The 21,300-nt window shown below is 40.9% G+C and overlaps 1 protein-coding gene across 6 annotated transcripts in view; it reads right to left on the bottom strand.

Moving 5' to 3' along the window:
- Positions 1–2,888: 2,888 nt before the first annotated feature.
- ASRGL1 (asparaginase and isoaspartyl peptidase 1) overlaps positions 2,889–21,300 on the bottom strand; it is a 68,353-nt gene continuing 49,941 nt past the window's right edge. For 5 of the 6 annotated variants that reach the window (XM_083431775.1, XM_083431771.1, XM_083431774.1 and 2 more), the window contains exons 3-7: positions 19,692–19,834; positions 12,521–12,675; positions 11,164–11,282; positions 8,568–8,678; positions 2,889–4,808 (exon numbers count right to left, since the gene is read on the bottom strand). In XM_083431775.1, coding sequence (XP_083287901.1) covers positions 4,579–4,808; positions 8,568–8,678; positions 11,164–11,282; positions 12,521–12,675; positions 19,692–19,834 — 758 coding nt within the window. In that variant the 3' untranslated portion in view covers positions 2,889–4,578. Of the gene's footprint in view, positions 4,809–7,484; positions 7,640–8,567; positions 8,679–11,163; positions 11,283–12,520; positions 12,676–19,691; positions 19,835–21,300 lie in introns of those variants that run through there. The other variant, XM_083431776.1, reaches the window with a different exon arrangement.

Raw genomic sequence — 21,300 nt, 5'->3', positions numbered from 1 at the left:
GATGTTTTGGGACTACAACTCTCACCATCCCTAGCTAACAGGACCAGTGGTCAGGGATTATGGGAGTTGTAGTCCCAAAACATCTGGAGGGCCGAGTTTGCCTATGCCTGCATGAGAGGTTATAACAATAAAACATACAATTATAAAAACAAAACAGTTACATCTATGAAACAAAACAAAAAAGTAAAAACAATTCTGTATATAAAAAGTTTAAAATAGTTCCAATGCAGATGCGGACTGGAATAAATATATCCACTTAAAAGGCATGATGGAAGAGAAAGGTCTATTACGTAATAGAAGGGAATTCCGAAGATTACATTCTACCACACTAAGGGCAAGATTCCTAGCTGATTTAGCCCAGTAGCTAATTGGCAGCTGATGGAAATCTGTAGTAGGAGTGCAACACATGGGAGCAATATAGCCTGTCCCAGTGCGCTAGCTACAGCTTCCAGACCAACATCAAGGGCCACCCCACAGGCAGCACATGGCAGTAATCCAATCTGGAGGTTACCAGTGCATGATTGTCGGTAATCAGGTTATCCCAGTCCAAAAATTGCTGCAGCTGTTTTACCAGTGGAAGCTCATAGCCATTGAGGTCACATGGGCCTCTAGCAACAGAGTTGGATCTAGGAGCACCCCTAGACTAGAAGCCTGATCCTTCAGTGGAAGTATGACCTTGTCCAAAGCAGGCAATTGACCAATGATCCGGACTTGGGAGCCACCCACCCTCAGAGCCTCCATCTTGCCCAGATTCAGACTCACATTTGCTGGCCCTAATCCAGCCCACCACCGAAAATATTAAAACGGCAATAAAATCTGCTGTATACTTTGGGCCATAACCAGATGATGTCATGAATGCACAACAAACACAAAGGCTAAATGATCTATTGCCACCAAGTAATGGAAGATGACCACTGGCTGTGCTTTAGCTCATACGCCACACCATAACTATTCCAATTAAACTGGAATTATGCAAAATATACAGCAAGGTCCTCCACACTGGAACAACGGGTTCTGTGAGGGTCGGTGTTGCTAAGCAGATAGCTTGCTATGTTGCCAGGCATGCATAATGGGCAATGCTCTTTATGTCTGAGTGCACCCAAGTACTTAATGAACTGCATGCTACAATGCATTACATGGTTTAAACTCTAAGTGAAGCCGTAGAGATAGAGGGTCAGAAGTGTGAGCTCGAGAACTGATGCACACATTTTATTTACAACACAGCAAGGCGCTGATAATTCATTGGTAAGTGCAAAAAAAATGGGACCTTTGAAGAGAGTGAGTGAAAGAGGGACCTGCAATGCAATCAAATACAGTTTGAATCCAGAAAGTTCAGCAGAAAGGGTAATCCTAGGATGCTTATTGAGTCAAGTCAGTTCCTAATCCTCCTGCCAATAGATTTAGGAACTACAGAACACCAGGGAACTCATTAGGTATGTCCAAAAACATGTATAGGATTTCCCCTCCTCTCCTCTTTTCCTTACCTTTGTACCTGTTGTGATGTTGCGTGAACAGCAGTGCAATCTGAGTCACACCAGGAATTATTTATTAATTAACCACCCACTGAAATTTATGTCATATAAATCAAACAAAATTGAAGTATCTTGCAAATTCACTCATGAACAGGGTTACCAAGTCTTCGATCCCAAAGCCTGAGACTCCAAAGCAAATCGTGGCGATATCCTAAGTCTCTTAAGTCTTAAAAGGCAAAAATCTGACAATAGTACAGAATCCAGCAGCAAAGAGGCAGAGCCAAGACATGTGAAAACTGGGGAGGGGAGGGTGTGTGAGCAGGGCAGAGGGAATCAGAAATACATTTTTCTCCCCTTAATTATTTTGTGAAGATTTCCCTCCATCTATATATTGGCTAGTGGGAAATTTAAGGGGAAAAAATCAACCTCTTATGCAGTGTTTTATTTTCTAAACCATGAGTGAAATGGCATTCTGCCATGGAACACTGACTAAAGAATGCAGCAAGACACAGCAATATGGAACTCACCCGCCCACACCAGCATGCCAGATCAGAAACTGCTTTTGCAATATTTCCAAGGTTTAAAAGCAAGTTGCTGGGGAAAGGGAGGGGGCAGATAAAGAAGGAAACAAGGGCAAGAAAAGGCAAGTGTCCCAAGGGAGGGGGCATGCAGATATTTTGTGTACTGTGGTCTGAACTATGTGGATAGACAGGAAGCTGAACTTTTGCAGGGAGGGAATGCATGCCCCCCCCCGCCCCGGATCAGGCAAGTCAAGCCAAGAAGTCACAACAGCAACCACGCTGGATGACTGCCAAGTTAAATGAATGTAAGGAATGGCCTGTCCTAGGAATTCATTAGGCATTGTCACTAGGGAGGATGTGACTGTTTGGGAGATGTGACGCAAGTCTGACAGGGCTGGTTCTTGAAAGGCACGGCAGAGGCACCTCCACAATTAGAGGTAGTATCGTGTTTATTTGTTCTAGTAAGCAGCCCCCCCCCAACTCATATTATGTTAAAATGGTGCCTCTCAAAGTTGAACAAATCCAAAGGCAAGGAAAGGTATGTTCTCCCATTATGAGGATATCTTGTTAAAAGTATGAACTGTTACACCACAGATTCTACAATTAAAATAATTGCCTTAATTTTAAAAATGAATATTTTAATAGAGTGGGAAGGGGGAATCTGCTACTTAAAGAAACGGCTGTTGATATTTCACAGATAAAAGGAGTACTCCAGTCATGTGCTGTAAATATTCAATATTTTAAAATCACAGTATTGTTTTTGCTTCCGTGAAAGGCTTATCAACAATAAACTTGAATCTACTCTTGATGTTCTGAAAGAAAATGCATGTGTGTGTGTCATTTAATGGAAATTTGATTAGCTAAACAATACACTTGAGCCATAAAGCATGCATAGTTTTAAAATACACTGTACTAGATTTTATTGGCATTTATTTTCATAAGAACATGTTGTGCATCAACACAGCACTGATTATTTCCCAGATGGAAAACGTGGTATGGGATCAAGGCAATATCTAAATAAGACTTAAATTATTGAATTACATTAGCATGAAAAGAATAAAAGGAAAAGCAAGGGATAAAATTACAAATATCTTATCTAAAAATGAAGCATCTTCCTTGTAAGTATTATCATGAGAAAATACATTTCACTCTGTAAATTTCTATTTCGGTACTATAAGTACCTCAAAAAACATATTACCATATAAACACTAGTGCAACTTTATGCACAGCAGCTTATTCTTACAATTAATATACTACTTTAAGAAAGACACCTATCATATTATTTGACTTGGCCTTTGACTTGTCATACAATCAAATGAAAGTCTGCTATCTCAAAACAAAACTTTGAATTCTTTTGCATGTTTCCCTAAACATGAGAATTATTATGTCCCTAATTTATTTTCTGTACTGATTGTAAGTAGGAAAACAATGTAAGCAAATTTCTTAATATTTCAATTACAGCATTTGAGAGTAACCTATGGTTGTGATCATCCCAGTTCTTCTCAAAGTTTACATAACAAATGCTCCTGAAATGAACAGAGTGTGGAACTAGATGATCCTCAAGGTCCCTTCCAAGATTCTAAGATTTTCCCTCCAGTATATAAAACCACAGGGTTGTTATCAAGCTGCAGTTTACTTCACCACAGACAGGTGGCACTACAAGCAGCAGTGTGGACGGCCAAGGCAAAGCGAGTAGAAGGGATCCAGAGGATGGAGATGCAGGTCTAGGCCAGGGAATTGGAAGATGGGCAGCATAATGACCTAGGCAAGTGGCCCAGGAAAGGTGGGTAGGAGTAGGAGAGAAGAAGAAGACGACAAAGTCTTTGGATTTGACATCTCGCTTTATCACTACCTGAAGGAGTCTCAAAGCAGCTAACAATCTCCTTTCCCTTCCTCCCCCACAACAAACACTCTGTGAGGTGAGTAAGGCTGAGAGACTTCAGAGAAGTGTGACAAGCCTAAGGTCACCCAGCAGCTGCATGTGGAGGAGCGGGGACGCGAACCCAGTTCACCAGATTATGAGTCTACTGCTCTTAACCACTACACCACACAGGCTCAGGAGAGATCCAGAGGACAGAGACAGAGGCAGGTGAGGTGTGAGCAGGCCCAGGTGAGCAGTTCAAGGGAGGCATGATGGAGGGATACAGAGGACTGTGACATGGGCACATAAGATAAAAGCGAAAGTGTGATCTGGGGCACCAGACTACATTTGGTCTATCATGGACACTGGTTCCAAGAATTATCACATTATAGGAGAAGCTGCCTTCAATATAATGGCCATTGTGAAGACTGCATATCTCATCAAATACACCCCACTGAAGATGTGCATAGTGACTTTCTGCAATTCAGTTGTGTGACTAAGAAACCAAACCTTTGGATATCTTATATATGCTCACATAAGCCATCCTTAAGCCCACTATGTCTCCTTCTAGATTTTAGCTTGGCTGCAAAAAGACCAGCATTGTGAATATCTGAACTGAAATTTGGTGAGAAGGTCCTTTCAGAAAGGGGACAACAGATTCAGTTTCCGACAAAGGTCTATAATCTTGATTGTGCTGCGTTACTTCCACTTCCTTCACTTCTGCTTAGCATCCCAGGGAGCTAATAGCTTCTTCGGCAGGTTGTGTGTGCCACTCCCCAGCATGAATGCCATAGTGCAGTTGGTCATCCTTGACTGTAGCCCAGGACATCTCCTGGGTGGAGCATCGTGCAGCCCAGTCTCCTGAATTGCTGATCACAATGACACCACCCAATCCCCCGACTCTAGTTTTCATGCAATCTAGGGCAGAGTCAGCAGCATCTCCTGGTGATTTTCCTGGGGGGGAAAGTTCAAAAACACGTCAGAAATTAAATAATTTTGAGCAAAACCAATTCAGGCTGAAAGGGTGGCCTTGAATCTTTCCAGATTAGCCAATAACAGGCTTTTGCAGCAGCTACAATTCATCCATATAATATCTCTTAAACATGGTGGGCGTGATCCCAAAAGTACGTGAGTAGCTCCATGAGTATAAGAGGTCATTAGGTTTGTTTTTTTACTCAAACAGAGGCCTACCAACCTTCTTTTGAAACAAGTGTTTCAAACACAGGTTAAAACAGGGTTGTTGTTTATGTGTGTGTGTGTGGGGGGGAATTCTACAGAGATAACCAAATCCCCTTGTGTAAATCTAAGAAACCTTTTAGATCCCAACAGTCAATAAAGAAGTATCAGAGAATTCCTGACCCCTCTCCAACAAGACATTGCAAAACTCGAATCAAAGCCAGATGGTTTATGGCCCCTTAGTCCAAATTCTAGCTATGTTCACTATACCTTGCTATTCCTGAGAATCATTCCTTCAGCTCTTACAAAATACCTTAAAATGAAGAAGATTCCACAGCCTTTCTACAACTGAGTTCCATTAGCCAGCTGTTCTAATGATTGACAGAATACCACAAATGACTTTCTATTTCTTTCCTTTGCTAAAAAGAAAGGGGAATAAAAGGTGATAGATACAACTGATGGGCCTAATTGTATCATGGGGGCACAACAACACAGAAACCATTCTGTGCTTTGTCCGGCCCTCAAATGTGTGTCTCCTATATATGGATTTGTTTTAAAGGTAAAGGTAAAGGGACCCCTGACCATTAGGTCCAGTCACGGACGACTCTGGGGTTGCGGAGCTCATCTTGCTTTATTGGCCGAGGGAGCCGGCGTACAGCTTCCGGGTCATGTGGCCAGCATGACTAAGCCGCTTCTGGCGAACCAGAGCAGCGCACGGAAACACTGTTTACCTTCCTGCCGGATTTGTTTTAGTTGTTGGTAAATTGGCAAGAAAAAAATTCAAAGGACATTGATAATCTTTATCACCAGGATTTATGATATAATTGAATCCCACTACAAACCAAAGTATCATTGTGGGATTATTTTGTCACTGTTGTTTTATATATATCTATAAATGTTTTATATATATCTATATATGTTTTTGGTAGGTACACAAATCGAGACCTTCAGACATTGTTTAGTTCAAGTGTACAATGTAAGCATGTCATCAGAGACAGCAGTAATATTTAATCATTTTTAAAGATGACATGATGCCCTGTAAACAAAACCCATATTGTGTGCATGTGCATAGCAAACAAGCCAAATAAAATTCATGTTGTTATCCACAATTTATAATCTCAGATCCACCGGTGCGTTGTATATTGCTTGGTCTTAAGTATTACAAATGCATCAGGTGTCATATTGTAACTCAGACAAGCATAACAACTGCTTTAAGATTTTGCCCTTCCTCTTCATCAAAACGAAACCCAGATACCCCAGAATGGAAACTATTCTCATGCTTAGAAACCAAAGCCCAGCCTTTATAAACACTAACAGGAAGGATTATTTTCATCCAGGCAACAGCTGCCATAATAACGCTTAGACATTCCAACTATTGCAAAAAGGATCATTCAGTTTCTACCCTTCAATGGAGCACCTGCTCTTCACTTGTAGTACTGTGCAGCCTGAATTATGTAGCATGGTTAGGAGGGGCTGAAAGCTACTGTGCACATTTCCAAAATCAAGTAAGAATGCAAGGATGTAATCAACTGTAGATTCCCCTTTCTTTAGTGCCTCCAAGAAAGAGATCATTCTTCATTTTAATAAAACTAAAGGTGGTATGGACAAGTGTGACCTCCATCTACATTTCCAAATGCCAAGGGTACTTTTCTGGTTTTCAAATGTAGTAGACACTGCCTGCTTTGATGCCTATATTTAAAAGCTAAACAACCGCCAATGGATTGAACACTCCAAAAAGTCTCGCAGTTCTAGCCTGGAGTTGATCAAATTCAGTGACATAACCAATTTGCCTATGTTATGAAAGAACTGGTGGAGCCAACCACTGCTGTCTTTCCTGCTGAAAAGAGGGCAGGAATCATCTCTGTTGTCAACACACTAAAAATATGCTTCATGTAACTGTTTTGTCTGGCCTGCTCATGCAGTTGTGAAATGTGGTGATTGTGTATAGGCTGCCTAATTAGCAAGTGCTGTGGTTGCAAGTTCTGTACGATTTGTTGTTGCAAGTAATTCACAACTCATGATTATTCCCCCATTACACTTGTAATGGAGCAATACAGTGGTACCTCGGGTTAAGTACTTAATTTGTTCCGGAAGTCCGTTCTTAACCTGAAACTGTTCTTAACCTGAAGCACCACTTTAGCTAATGGGGCCTGCTGCTGCTGCCGCGCCGCCGGAGCACGATTTCTGTTCTCATCCTGAAGCAAAGTTCTTAACCCGAGGTACTATTTCTGGGTTAGCGGAGTCTGTAACCTGAAGCGTATGTAACCTGAAGCGTATATAACCCAAGGTAGCACTGTATATTGTTTTATGTTTTTAAACAACTGTGAAGCAATCGGATCTCACATACCATTTTTGTAGATGCTTGTCCTTTATATTATTGGATATTGTTGGCCCTGATGATTTCTTTGCAACTAGTGTTCAGCTGGAAAAGTGAAGTATCTCAATAAAGACATGATTCCTTACTTGAAAATTGTATTGGCTTAATGTCTTCCTTCCCCTGAGTATTTTCACAGCTTTCTTGGGGTGCATTTGACCCAAAAACCAGATTCATACAGTAACTCTTTCTATCAGTAGATTAAGTCAGAGTGACAAGCGATTTGTTAAGGATGCTGAAATAGAGGTGAAAGATCCCTGTGCCATGACATTTACACACCTGAGATTTGCAGATAACCTCCCTGGAACTTATTTTATACAATGCTAATGGAATTTCCACCTTTTCCATTTAGCAGTTCCTCTGCATATATGACTCTAAAATTCTTTGAAGTTTTGTGTCAGAAGTTAAATGGCGATCCTACCAATCTGCAGTCTGCAACTACAGCTTAGAATAAAGAAGGTGGTCTGGTCACGCTGGCAACTGTAAGTGTATTCAGGAGAAGTAGGTCAGCTGATTATGTTTACCGGCTGTAATATAAATCGAGAGTTTGGATAACATAGAAGGCAAAGCTGTCTAGAGTCATCCATAGCCTGATTATATTACAGCCACATGAACACCTTGTTGCTAGCTATTTACCATAGTCATACTTTTTCTTAATATACACCAATCAATACATAGATCACCTACTTATTCTCATTCACATGCCTTCCTTTTTAACATAGAAGTTAGAGAAACTGGTGGTGCTTTAAAGGGTTTTATAAGATTAATCAGCAACAACGCACTCCCTTCAACAGTTAAAAGCCTATTGTTTTTGGTATGCAATCACTAAGATGCCATAGTTTTTTTGTACTTGAGCTTTTCAAAGCAATCAACACTTTGTTGCAGGCAACTATGAAATAATTTTTGTTTGTTATTCATTGCACACCAGCACAATATTGCTCCAGTGCCACTGAATAAGGACTAGCACAAATTGAGCCCTCAGAAGGTTCATTGTTTAAATCATCTGGACCCAACCCTCCACCGATCACAACATTTGACTACTATTCAAATAACTTTTTCGGTATGCGTCCTCAACTTTGAACTAATGGACCACAACCTACTCCCACCAACATCTGTCAGGAATACAGTAGCAGTTCTGTGCTCTTTGCAACCTTTGTCGTTACCTTGTTCCATGTGATACAAGATAAGTCTTGCCAAAACCACTTTCATAATGCTTTCTCCGTGGCCTGTAGTAGAAGTGGCACCAACATTGTTATCTGCATAACCTCCACTTCCTGATCAAAGAGCAAAAAGTAAAAAGTCAAGGACTGGCATTTACAGTACCCAACATCTCAAATCAACTACAAGGATATATCCAATTGCACATAAGCTCGTTACAAAAGCAACCAATCTTATGTGAAGCAGAAGAACCCAAGTGGCATACACTTTGTGTCTACAATACATCAGGGGTGGCCAACTCCCAAGAGACTGTGATCTACTCACAGAATTAAAAACTGGCAGTGATCTACCCCTTTTTTAAAAAAGGAAAGCTCCGTTTTTGGGGGGTTCAGGGCAAGGTTGTTGAACTTTTTTTAGGGAGGAGGAAAGCCCCGATTATTGAGAATTCAAGCCTAAGCTCAAGGGAGAAAGGGGAACAGCCACTCAGCAACAGAAAGTTGCTGCGGAAACAAACAGCCTCACTAAGTAAACTCCATCTTCCATTCTGCAAATCGTGCAACAATGGAGGCCAGGGTGAGGGAGCGGGGCTGGAATATATTTTACCAACGCTAAGGAAAGGGACGGAGCAATCAACTGCGATCTACCAAAACCTCACGGGGATCTACCAGTAGATCGTGATCGACCTGTTGGACATCCCTGGTCTACATCAATGGAATTAACCAATAATTTGGAGCAAGGGTTCATTTGCACTTCAATAATACAATGTTAATTGGTAAGGATTAAGTGTCAATTACTCCTGAAGTCAAATTACTGCTGGGTAACTTGACCACCAAAAAATCTCTTCCAGATGGTCAAGGTACCACTATAGTTCCACTAGTGTTCAGATGAACTTTCTATGAAGGCTAAGGGGATAGTGTGGTAAGTACACGTCATCAGTGCTGTACCACCCTGTGGCTAGCAGCACTGGTGAGGTTACTTGCTACACTGATGAGTTAGTTCATAAAAGTAAGCCACAACAGGCATCACTTCAGCCAATTGGAACCTGAACTAAGCACAAGTCATTTTCTCTTTTAACTAAATATCATTTCAGATATAACCACGTTGGAATTGGTGAAACTGGCACACTGATTTGCTAGCCAATTGGTAGACCTGGTGATGACAAGGCAGAAAAATATGAATAAACTCTTAAGATGTTTCTTGTGGATGGATATCTAGAGAATTGTTTCCTCTCTTGCAAAAGCTAATGAAGCTATTAAATATTTGGGGGAATCTTCAAAACATATCAAGAAAGGATGGTGTTTGAAAGATGGCACACAAGTCTATTGAGGGTTGCCTACATACACTGAACCACCAAGCAAAATCTTCTAACAGGAGAATGCTAATGACTGAACAATGTTAACATGGTGCTCCTAATATCTCAGGAGTTCCTGAACTCTGGACAATCATCTGCTTTTTAAATCGTCCTTTCTCCAGACCCAACATATATGCCTTCTTGTTTAAACAAAACGCAGTCTAAACAAAATGAATGAAGATTTACTAAAGTTAAGCAAAGACCTGTTATTTGGTGGTATTGGGGAGAAGTATTTTACACACACATTATTGACTTTCAGCCTGCAAATTGCAAAACTAAAGTTTAGATCAGCTGCATAGTAAACAGATGATATATTTGCTAATAAGCCATCCTTCAAGCTGCATGCTAAGTTTACACTGGCTCTGAATCTACAAGTAATCATTGCTGGTGGCCTCAATGTCAGTAGAATTTAAAACAAAAGCAATGTTTTTTACCCCTTCAAAGTCTATGAATTGATAAATAGATTTCTTCCTGGAATTTCAAGTGGAGGCAGGAAGTGAAGGTTCTCCGTGCAAATTTCCTTATGTGTCTATAAATACAGTGGTACCTCAGGTTAAGAACTTATTTCATTCCAGAGGTCCGTTCTTAACCTGAAACTGTTCTTAACCTGAGGTACCACTTTAGCTAATGGGGCCTCCCACTGCCGCCATGCGATTTCTGTTCTCATCCTGAAGTCAAGTTCTTAACCCGAGGTACTATTTCTGGGTTAGCGGAGTCTGTAACCTGAAGCGTCTGTAACCCAAGGTAGCACTCTACACCCTGGGCTCCTTTTAACACCCCTTGCTGCTTCCTCACCCAAGAACTACTGTAAGCCTGTTTCTACAAGAGAAACACAATGTATTAAACCAAGCAATCTCCAAATTCTGCTCTTTCCACTCCCTACCCATCTTATATACTGTAGAAGTATATTGCGCAGGATATAAAAGTTACCAAGTCATAATCTCAGGAAAACATACCGTTCACTAAACTCGGGTTTGTATGTGCACGCAAGCGTGGAGTGTCACTGCAAGCCCCATACTTTGCTTGCTCTTTCTGCAGCAGCACTTCCCACTTTCACTGTTCTGTTTTTTAAAAGTGGCTTGCCTCTTTGGCAGCAGGAATTGCTGCCATAGGAACGGCAAGCCGTCATACTGGTTCTTTAGATCACAGCCTTTGCTATCATGCATTTGACTGATATCATACATATTATATGAGAAAGAGAGGGAAGGAAGGGCTGGCTGGCTCTTCTTCCATTTATCACACTCCCCTACCTATACACGCTGTATCACCAACGCGGCCGACGCGTTTGTTCGTGAGTCCCCCTGTTGATGTTGCACAAGCAACGTTTCCTGCACTGTCGATAGCAACGGCTCCAACTGTTCCAAGGTCTCTGCCAAAAATAGCATTTCAAACAATTAGCTGAAGACTGGAGAGCATTTGCCAAAAGAACATAGCGTCTCACAGGTAGCATTTCCCCAAGTATTAAAAAAAATCAACGGAAATCTTCAGTCCAAAGAATTCATAAACGGAAAAAACTGTATTGGGAGTTAATGCACTTCTGAGTTTGCACTTAATCTGTTGAAGGACCAGTCTTTTTCAAGAATAAAAAGACCATTCAATTGAACAATTGATGTGACCGAATAACCTAAAGCATTTCTGTGCAATTGAAAGAATCCCCCACCCCCAATTAATCAGTAGATCAGGGCTTCAGATGCAGCGCTGCCTCCCCTGCTCCCAGCAAAAAATTAAGACTGCAGGTTGAGTTCAATGAGGCTTTTACTATCAGGTAAGTACGAATAGGTTTGTGGCCTATGGGAATATGGGCTGGGCGCAGCAAATCCAGAGATGAGGTGAGCAGCTGGTGGGCATGCATCCTTGGGAAGACCAAATTTCACAAGCTGCATGTCTATGGGTAAAACATCCAAAAACATCCGTTATGTTTTGCAGAGATTTGACCAGCATAGGGGGATCTATTATGAGAACTTTAAGCAGCACTGCTGAATTTGACCAAACCCTTTTCTAGTTCAGTCAGATGTTTCTGGAAAACTCACGAGCAGGAAATGAGTCCAATCCCCACTACTGCTCCCCAGCAGCTGGTATTCAGAAGTATCCTGCTTCGGAATCTGAAGATTGCATATTGCCATCTTGAGTACAGACCCTCCAAGTGTCCCTGTTTTCCAGGGATGTCCCTGATTTAGGGAAGCCATCCTGGTTTCTGATTTGATCCTGGAATGTCCCACTTTTCCTTAGGATGTCCCTATTTTCATTGGAGAAATGTTGGAGGGTATGGTAGGATGTCTCTATTTTCACTGGGAAAATGTAGGAGGGTGTGCAGTTATCTGACACCCAAGCTATCTGAAGGCAATCCTGTATAGGGAAGGGTTGGGTGTGTTTTTTTAAATAAATGCTTCATGTTTTATTATGTTTTTATATATGTTAGAAGCTGCCCAGTGTGACTGGGATGAGGTATAAGCAGTAAAATTATCATTATGGAATGGGGTGTCCCTATTTTCATCGGAGAAATGTTGGAGGAGAAATGTGAGTAGCTTCACATTTCGCCTTGTGTTTTAATTTCGTTTGCTCAAGTGGTCAGGATTTTGCCCCCAACACCCAACATTTTATACTTGCTTTTGAAACTGTTGAGGGTTCGAATCAGCCTCAAGGTTTTTCTTCCATCTCTCCAGTGACCTTTCTGTGATCAGTTTCTCTCCAGGAACCTCAGGAACTCCCATGCCTCTAGCAAAGGCAGAGGCGCCCTGGTCCGTCAACAACATGTGGTCTGTCTGAAGGAGATAAGATATAAGAAGAAGCTACTCAACAAAATAGCTGGACAAGCATGTTGCTGCCGTGGACATTTGACAAAATGAGTGAAAGATTATGAGTCATGGGGATGGGGAGAGTATGTGTGTGAATTTGACAGTGTTTAGTTTGCTTTGGTTGTTTGTTAATGTTGTTAATGTTGCTTTGTGGATTATGAGTGCTGTAACGCTTTGTGAATTTTATAACATGACTTTTCTTGTGGCTGAGCTGTTTACCATATTTTTTAAGTTGTTCTGTTTTATAGTATTTTACAGAAGGTGGTTGTTTTACTGATGATTTGTTAATTATTTTATATGATTTATGTTACAATTGTGATGTTCAGTGATATTTATTGTACGAAAGCCGCTTTGTGACTCATGCGAGTGAAGAGTGACATAGAAATATAATAAATGAAATGAAATGAAATAACCTCCCCCACCACCACACATTGGCTTTAAATGACTAGAGAAGGTTTGAATGAAGTAAAAGAACAAAGTCAAGGATAAATCTTATGTAATCTTAGCAGTACAGATATATTTTTAGAATATGTATATTGTGTTTTTCAAAGTGTACACTGCCAAGAGGCTAAGGACATAATGAGATGTACATTTTAATAAAGAAATCTACATCTATTGCCCATTACAGAATAAATATCTTTGCAATTGTGCAAGGCTTCGCATATAGAAGAGACCAGGATCTGACCCCTGAAAGATACTGCCCTTGAGGGCCAACCCAAGCCATTTTTCTGCCTGAGGCAAAGGAGAGGGTGTCACCACCACCATTCCATATACAAGGGCCAGCTGAATTGGCGCTTGAATTTTACTTCAATACTGGCAGGGAGACAACACATTTGACGGCAGTAGGTTTACACAGGGTAGGCTGAGCAGCCCAAAAAGCTTTGTCCTCCTGCCGCTAATAACCCCTCTCTGCCCCTAAGCATTTGCTACCTGAGGTGGCCGCTTCATTCTGCCTAACAATAGGGCTGGAACTGTGTAGCAAAATGATTCTGTCTTCCTTCTCAGTTCTAGTGGGGGAGGGATGCGAAGGCACAAAAGGGGCAAAGTGTGTTTCTGTGTGATTGTGAGGAAGGAAGAAAAGGAGGTGGAGGGGCCCAGGTAACTGTCAGAGGAAGCTGCCCCCTGGTATCAAGCTACAGTCAATTTCAGGGCATATGCAAGAAGCCACACTTGGATATGAAATAAAACAGCTACTTTTTAGGCATGCAGAAATGCTGCCTTTCATTTGCTCGGCTTCTGTCACATGGTGTTATATTAATGTGTACCCATGCGCTCCACATGATCCGCTGATGGCAATTTCATAAGGAGATAGCATCAATTGCTACAGGTTGCACCCGACTTCCTGGTTTTGTTGTGACTAGTGAACCTCTTGACAAAGTAGGCAGGTTGGAGATTTACATACAAAGAACAGTACCATGGAGCCGGCTACATATGTGGATGCATTACTCTGTTACGATAGTTTCCCATATGGTGACCAATTCTCTGGTGCCAAATGAGCAAAAGTATCTCCTTGTTTCTGAGACAAGAAACACTCAGGAGAATTTTCCTCTCTCGAAGTTATGAACAAGGCAGAGTTTTCAGTCTCCAATAAAGGACAATACAAATAGTCAGGCGATGCATACCTGTGCTTGGATCATATATTATCATTTGCAAAGCAGGACAATGGTGTCAGTTTACTCTTACATGACTGAAATGTTCCAGCTCTTTTCTTTATTTCTTTTTTTTTTGTTTTGAACATTTGCTTTGTGTAATACTGCCCTCTTCTGCTTTTGTAAAACAAAAAAAAAGTACCAACAGTATCTGTAGCTTTTGCATATTTACTCAAAAGTAAACCACGCTACGTTCAACAGGACTTACTGTTGAACTCAGGTTAGTGTAAATAGGGTTGCAGTCTTAGATGCAATACATAAAATGCCACCACGAAACAATATCAATAGAGGAAACAATAGATATTAAAAACAGGCATGCACCTTGCTACTTATTCTTTAAAAAAATACATACAAATTCACACACTTTACCTTTTGTGCCAAAATCATGATAATTCTTTTTAAAATCATTTATTTTATTAGTGAAAGTCATTCAAGAAAATCTAGTCCTATATCTTATTATGCATACTTAAATCACACCGACTTTAGCTTATATCAGTTTTTTCCCCTTTCCCAAATTTACCACACACACATACACACACACACACACACACACACACACACACACAGACACCTGAAATTCAACACTAGAAACTGCATAGAATGGAGATATTTAGCACACAAACAAACCACTGAAAGTGCACTGACAGGAAATGACACATACAGTGGTACCCTGGGTTACAGACGCTTCAGGATACAGACTCTGCTAACCCAGAAATAGTACTTCGGGTTAAGAACTTTGCTTCAGGATGAGAACAGAAATCGTGCTCCGGCGGCACGGTGGCAGTGGGAGGCCCATTAGCTAAAGTGGTACCTCAGGTTAAGAACAGTTTCAGGTTAAGAATGGACCTTCAGAACAAATTAAGTTCTTAACCTGAGGTACCACTGTAAACTTAGCTCAGAGGAACCAATGAACAATCTCCAGGGCCAATTCCATAGCTAGAACATAGGAAGATGCCTTACAATGAGTTAGACCATTTGTCCATTTTCTCCAGTATTGTCTGCTCTAGAAATAAGGGACGTTGTGGGCTTCCAACTCCCATCAGTCCCAGCCAGTGTTCTACACTAGCAGTGGTTCTCCGGTGTTTCAAAAGGGAATATTTCCTGGAGAGAAGATATAAGGATTTGAACATGGAACCATTTAATTGCAACACGTGTGCTTTGCCACTGAGCTACAGCCCTTTCTCTTCATTCCTGGCTAATATCACAAATGATCTAAAGGTACTGGTAGTACTATAAAAATAGATATTAAGGGACCATGCTATTTCTTTATGTGTGGATGTTCAGGGTGGCAGGAGAGGATATATTGTTTATTAATATCCTTCCTAACTTGCGCTAGCAAGTTCCTTTACTTAGCAGAGTTTACATTCCCCTTTCATGCAGAAAACTAGCTGCAAATGCATGTGAGTTTCTTAAGACAATATGCAATTCCATCTGGCTTGTCCAGATTGAAATGTGTTCTAATATTTTCCTGGTAAGACCCCTTGAATCCCTCCTAAAAGAATAAAGACACCACAGTCTTATTCATACGCAATAAAAAGGAAGTTTACTCACGATCAGGCAGAGCACAGTGTGATACCTGAAGGCAGGCTTTAGGTTTAAAGTTACAAGATTATACTAACAGGTTTATGCCATAAGGGAGATGACCTGGGGGACTGCTTGGCTGGCAGCCAGCAGTTCATTCCAGGAAGTTCATAGGAAGAAAAGAAGATGGAAAAGAGAAAGTGGCAGCATGCCTTGGCCTTTTACCAGGTCTGGAAAGGAAGGTCACATGCAAGGAAGGATGCTCCAAGCCAGGAGGAACAGGAAGTTTTGACTGGCTGGAGGACCAAACATTCCCTTGCATGTCCACTCTAGCAAAACAAGGAATGTTGTATTTGACTGCTCCCAGTGGATTACACCCCACACTTTAGAGATTTATATCTGGCACCATTTAAGATGCCTGGAATTGGCTTTTAGAGTAGATAGTGTGAATGCACCACTGGAAATCCCTTTTATTTGCTTATCAAACATTCATCCATAACCACAGTTCATGCTAATTACAGTTCCCGTTGACTTTCAAATGGATACATGACGACCCTCATCTGAAGAAATCATGCATCAACCCATTAAAATTAATGGTACCTAAGTTAATCTTAAGCACCAACTTGTCATATTCATTTCAGTGCAGCCCGAGTACAACAAACCTGTTCTAGATTGGAGCCTTCTAATAAATTTGCCAAAAAGCTAGAATAATATCTGATGTTCATTGGGGAAGCAATAACTAATTTATTTAGTATAAGGACTAGGAAACAGCTCAAGACAGGATTGCTTGTTTACTATTCAGATGTCACACACAACTGCATCATATTTTTCCTTGGTATTTTCAGTGTTCCATCAAACAAACAAACAAACAAACAAACAAACATTTATTGTCACTACACCGCCTGTGTGCAGTGAAATTAAATGAGCCCCCCCCCCATACACTCAGTCTTATTCGTGCTCTGTGTGCTTGTCGGAAGTCAAAAGCACCACTATTTTTTTCTATTCAGCAGCCAAACAGCCCACAGATAACATCTATAAAAATCATAGTCTGTTCTATTTTTTTTAGTTCTCACCTTGTTAAACTTGTACTGGGAGTTTTCCTGCATAAACAGCCAATGAAATAGATGTGACCTTAATTTTCAGCTTTTACATTCAAAAACTCATTCTTTAATCTGGTAAAAGTGCAATCCTAGGCTTGCCCTGCCTCTGGCAGGAATGTAAACAGGGAACCAGGCAGAGGGCCTTCTCGGTAGTGGCGCCCTCCCTGTGGAACGCCCTCCCACCAGATGTCAAAGAGAACAACAACTACCAGACTTTTAGAAGACATCTAAAGGCAGCCCTGTTTAGGGAAGCTTTTAATGTTTGATGTATTACAGTATTTTAATATTTTTTTGGGAAGCCGCCCAGAGTGGCTGGGGAAGCCCAGAAAGATGGGCGGGGTATAAATAATAAATTTATTATTATTATTATTATTATTATTATTATTATTATTATTATTATTTCCGTGCGCTGCTCCGGTTCGCCAGAAGCGGCTTAGTCATACTGGCCACTTGACCCGGAAGCTGTACGCCGGCTCCTTCGGCAAGTAAAGCGAGATGAGCACCGCAACCCCAGAGTCGTCCGCAACTGGACCTAATGGTCAGGGGGTTCCCTTTACCTTTACCTTATGCTTGCCCTGCCTTCTCAGAAACAAATTCCAATGTATTCAGAGGGGCTAAATCAAAAATTATCCCAACTGGTTATTGATCAGAATAAATAAATCTACACCAAATATTATGCACATACAGGATTGCTGCCCAAATGAACTATTGTTGGTGAAAGCTCATACCTGATAATCTAGCTAGTCTCCAAGATGCCAAAGTGCATTGACTTTTTGTTGCTAAAAGAACTAATCCAGCTACTCTCCTGGGACTTATTCTCAAGTAATTATTTCCTCTCCTGCTGCAAATAAGAAAAGCACACCACAAATTTTGGTAAAGCTCCAAAAGCAATCATTTAAGAGATCTGTACTTCTGAGGAATTATTCACTTGTGAAAGGAAATAGTCTGCCCAGCCTAATGAAATGTATCTCAATAGACTATTTAATAGGCTAAGCTCATGGGTGTTGCTAGACAAAATCCAAAGAAATACACTTTGGCCACCAGATGGAGCCAATATTGTGCCACAGAAAGATAACCAAGTCTTGGAGAAAACGTATTCATTTTGCTTGTTCAGAATGGTAAATTTCAAAAGGGCCAAAGAGGACCTGAAACAAAAATTTTCATAACCTGGTATTCTTTGATTATATATTTGCATTTAAATTTCAGATTAGTTTCAAGGCTTAAGGAAGTTTCCCTAAGTTTATAAAGAAATGGTCACACATGGGGAAAATGCATTTTGCCTTACCAGGCTGCATGAAAAGAAATAGCATAATACGTATTCACAATGGGGGTTTGCAACAAAATATTGAAGTTTGCAGTGTTCCTAGCGGGGTGAAAAGTACCTTGTTTTTTTACCCAGTTCAAACATAAAACAGACCTCCACCACCACCACCAAAACTACAATTATGAGAGGAAGACTTACCTATTCACTTATTCCATACCATGAATAATTTTGTACATTACTATCATGTTGCCTCTTACTTGCCGCTTCATGTGCACCATGGCAAGAAAGATTAGCACTGGCTAATGATGTGCCAGTGATCAAGATACATATCACAGAGAAAGGCAGCTTCCTATTTCCTAGTCCCAGGTGAGAAACACAACTTCAGCAAAAGAAAGTGTTCTGGCTTCTGAACAAGCAAGGATACAAACCATGGTTTCATAGCCTGGCATTAACCATAGTTTCCTGATGCAGACATAACAGGAAACGTGGGCTCCTGATTTGTTTCCCTGCTCACACACGAAGGGGTGGGTGAAGTGGCTGCGTGCAGGTGCAAAAAGCTCTTTCACATCCAAGCTTCTTAAAGAGCGCTTGTGATGAACTGCTGAATGTGGCCAGGACCTTAGATCCCTCAAAACAAATATGAGGGTCATTCAAAATGCGCCTTGGTATGTCAGTCTTTGGGTTTCAATGGTGCTTGCTAAATGCCTGCCTAATCAGTGCCTTTTCAGCTTCTTTCTTCCTTTCCCTGCCACAGAGTAGATCTGCCTCTTCTGCAGCTGTTGACCAACTGGCTCTCTAAAGTCAGGACTAGAAAGCCAAGGATGCAAAAATTAGGAAAATTCCAAAAACGTCCAGCCATGACTATAATCAGAAAACAAATAAATATGACCATGAAGTGTTTGGGGGGGGGGTTGTTGTCAAAATAGAACATTGTTTGAACTGGGGGAATCTCAAGGATTTGAAATTCCCCTGAGAGAACCCTGCAAAGACTGTCTTTTTTTCTTTTTCACAAAGTGAAACCTTGGTGCAACTTGTCCCTTCTGACATTTTAAAATCAGTAATGCAGTGATATCATTGAACAATGAAGTACTGGAATTAAAACATAAACTGTAGAATGATGTAGCGAATAGGCATGGTGGGTTTAAAAAGGCTTGGTCCACAATTGCTGTTTTTGAGGAGGGAGAAAGGTTGGCAACAGAACACACATTATGGTCTGTCAGAACCTCTTCTCCAAAAAGAAAAAGATTGAAAGGTGATCACACAGTCTGAAGGAGTGTCTGTCGAACCCAGATATTTTCCTATATTAAAAACAAACAAACACCACTTTCAATCATTCTTGATGATTGGTCATGCCAGCTGGGGCAGGTGGGAATCCAAAATCCTTTGGAAGGCCTCTGGTTTTCCATCCCTATCGTATTTTTCTTTTGTTCAAGTGCACATTCGGCCTACCTTTTCCATGACAAGGCGAGCGAGCTTTATTGGGTTGGCTATACATTTCACTGCAGATACTGCTCCGGAGGCTAGATTTTTTCCATCCATGATAATGGCATCCATTTCCACTTCACCCTTCTCATTTAACACAGAGCCACGACCTAACAATCAAACGGGGGGGGGGGGGGATACATTAAGTATTACTACTATATGAGGGAAACAACTATAAGTGCATAAGTAGATGGGGAATAATGCAGCACTGTATTGAGTGATAGTTTCTCATGTTCTTACTTTGAGAGCCTCCTCACAAAGATGAATCTGGCACCTTCATTTTGCAGTTTTCATCATAAACTGAAGATGAACCTCTTTACCCTGAGCTTTGACAACTCATATATATTTTAAGACTCACCCAATTCTCTTGACTGTCACTTTATTCTCAACACTAGTTTTTTTTTTAAAGGTTGTTGTAACCCACCCTGGGACATCATGGCGAAGGGTGTGTAAGAAATCTAATAACAACAACAATAATTTGGAATCTTTAAATATACAGTCCACAAATTTCTAGCATAGCCTGAACAGTCCTGAAGGTTCAGAACTTGAGCCAAATGAAACGAAGGTGAACAACTGTGGATTCTTAAAACACACACAAATGTGGGTTACAATAAAGCAGATTTTTGTTGCCACCTACCTACCAACCATGAATTCTCTCCTACGAGGTGCTAAAATAAATAATGTCACTACATGGTATACATACAGCTATAGCAAAGCCTCACAAATGCAAAACCTTTCCATTTTTGCTTTCTTTAAATCAAGCCATCAGCCTGAGTTCCTAAATTGCAGTGCTAAGTTAGAGTGTGTTTAGTTGCTCAGTAAACTAAATCTCAAATGCAGTAGATGACCCTTAGGGTCCCTTCCAACTCTATGATGCTGTGGTTTAGGAGGATTTGGTGCAATGGTGCTGCCCAAGGAAGAAATTCCAAATGATACCCTGTGCCTGCATTTTAAGAAAAGAGGGGTACTTGCTGCCCTTTAATGGCACCTAAAAATCTCCACCTGATGCCAGCACTCGCCTTTATTTATTTATTTTATTTGCATACTGCCCTTCATCCGTAGATCTTGGGGCGATTGACAGCATAAAAATAAAAGATAAAAACACAAAATACATAATAAATAATAAATAAGCATGACTGGCTCTGTCTTATTGTTTCCTAATTGCCCTGTTTGCAAGTGGGATGAAGAGTGTTTTCTAGAACACTGTGGCTCACTTGCAGGTTTCTAAGGGTAATCAGAAAGGATAACACCCTTTTGGCACATTTTCCAAGAGCAATGGACAAAGTAGCCATTCCTCAACCCCTCCATGCTCTACTAATGTTGTCAATGTGCTCCTGCAGCATCACATTCACCCAATATGACAGTAGGGCTGCAGATAACAGCTGCATGGTATGTTTCAACTCCCATCTTTTTTGCACAGCTCATTTTCTCCATATATTTTATGAGCCTTAACACATGTAGATATGAGTGACTACAGAACTAAATACCTTGTACATCGGGGGTAGCCAAAATTTAATGACCTGGTTGCTTGGCTATCACAACTACAGGCCCACATACTAGCTATTTCCCCCGCAAA

Source organism: Podarcis tiliguerta (assembly GCF_965153285.1).
Source record: "Podarcis tiliguerta genome assembly, chromosome: 3".
NCBI lineage: Eukaryota > Metazoa > Chordata > Lepidosauria > Squamata > Lacertidae > Podarcis > Podarcis tiliguerta.
Note: the sequence above shows the minus strand (reverse complement) of the source record. Positions and strands in the feature narration are given on the sequence as shown.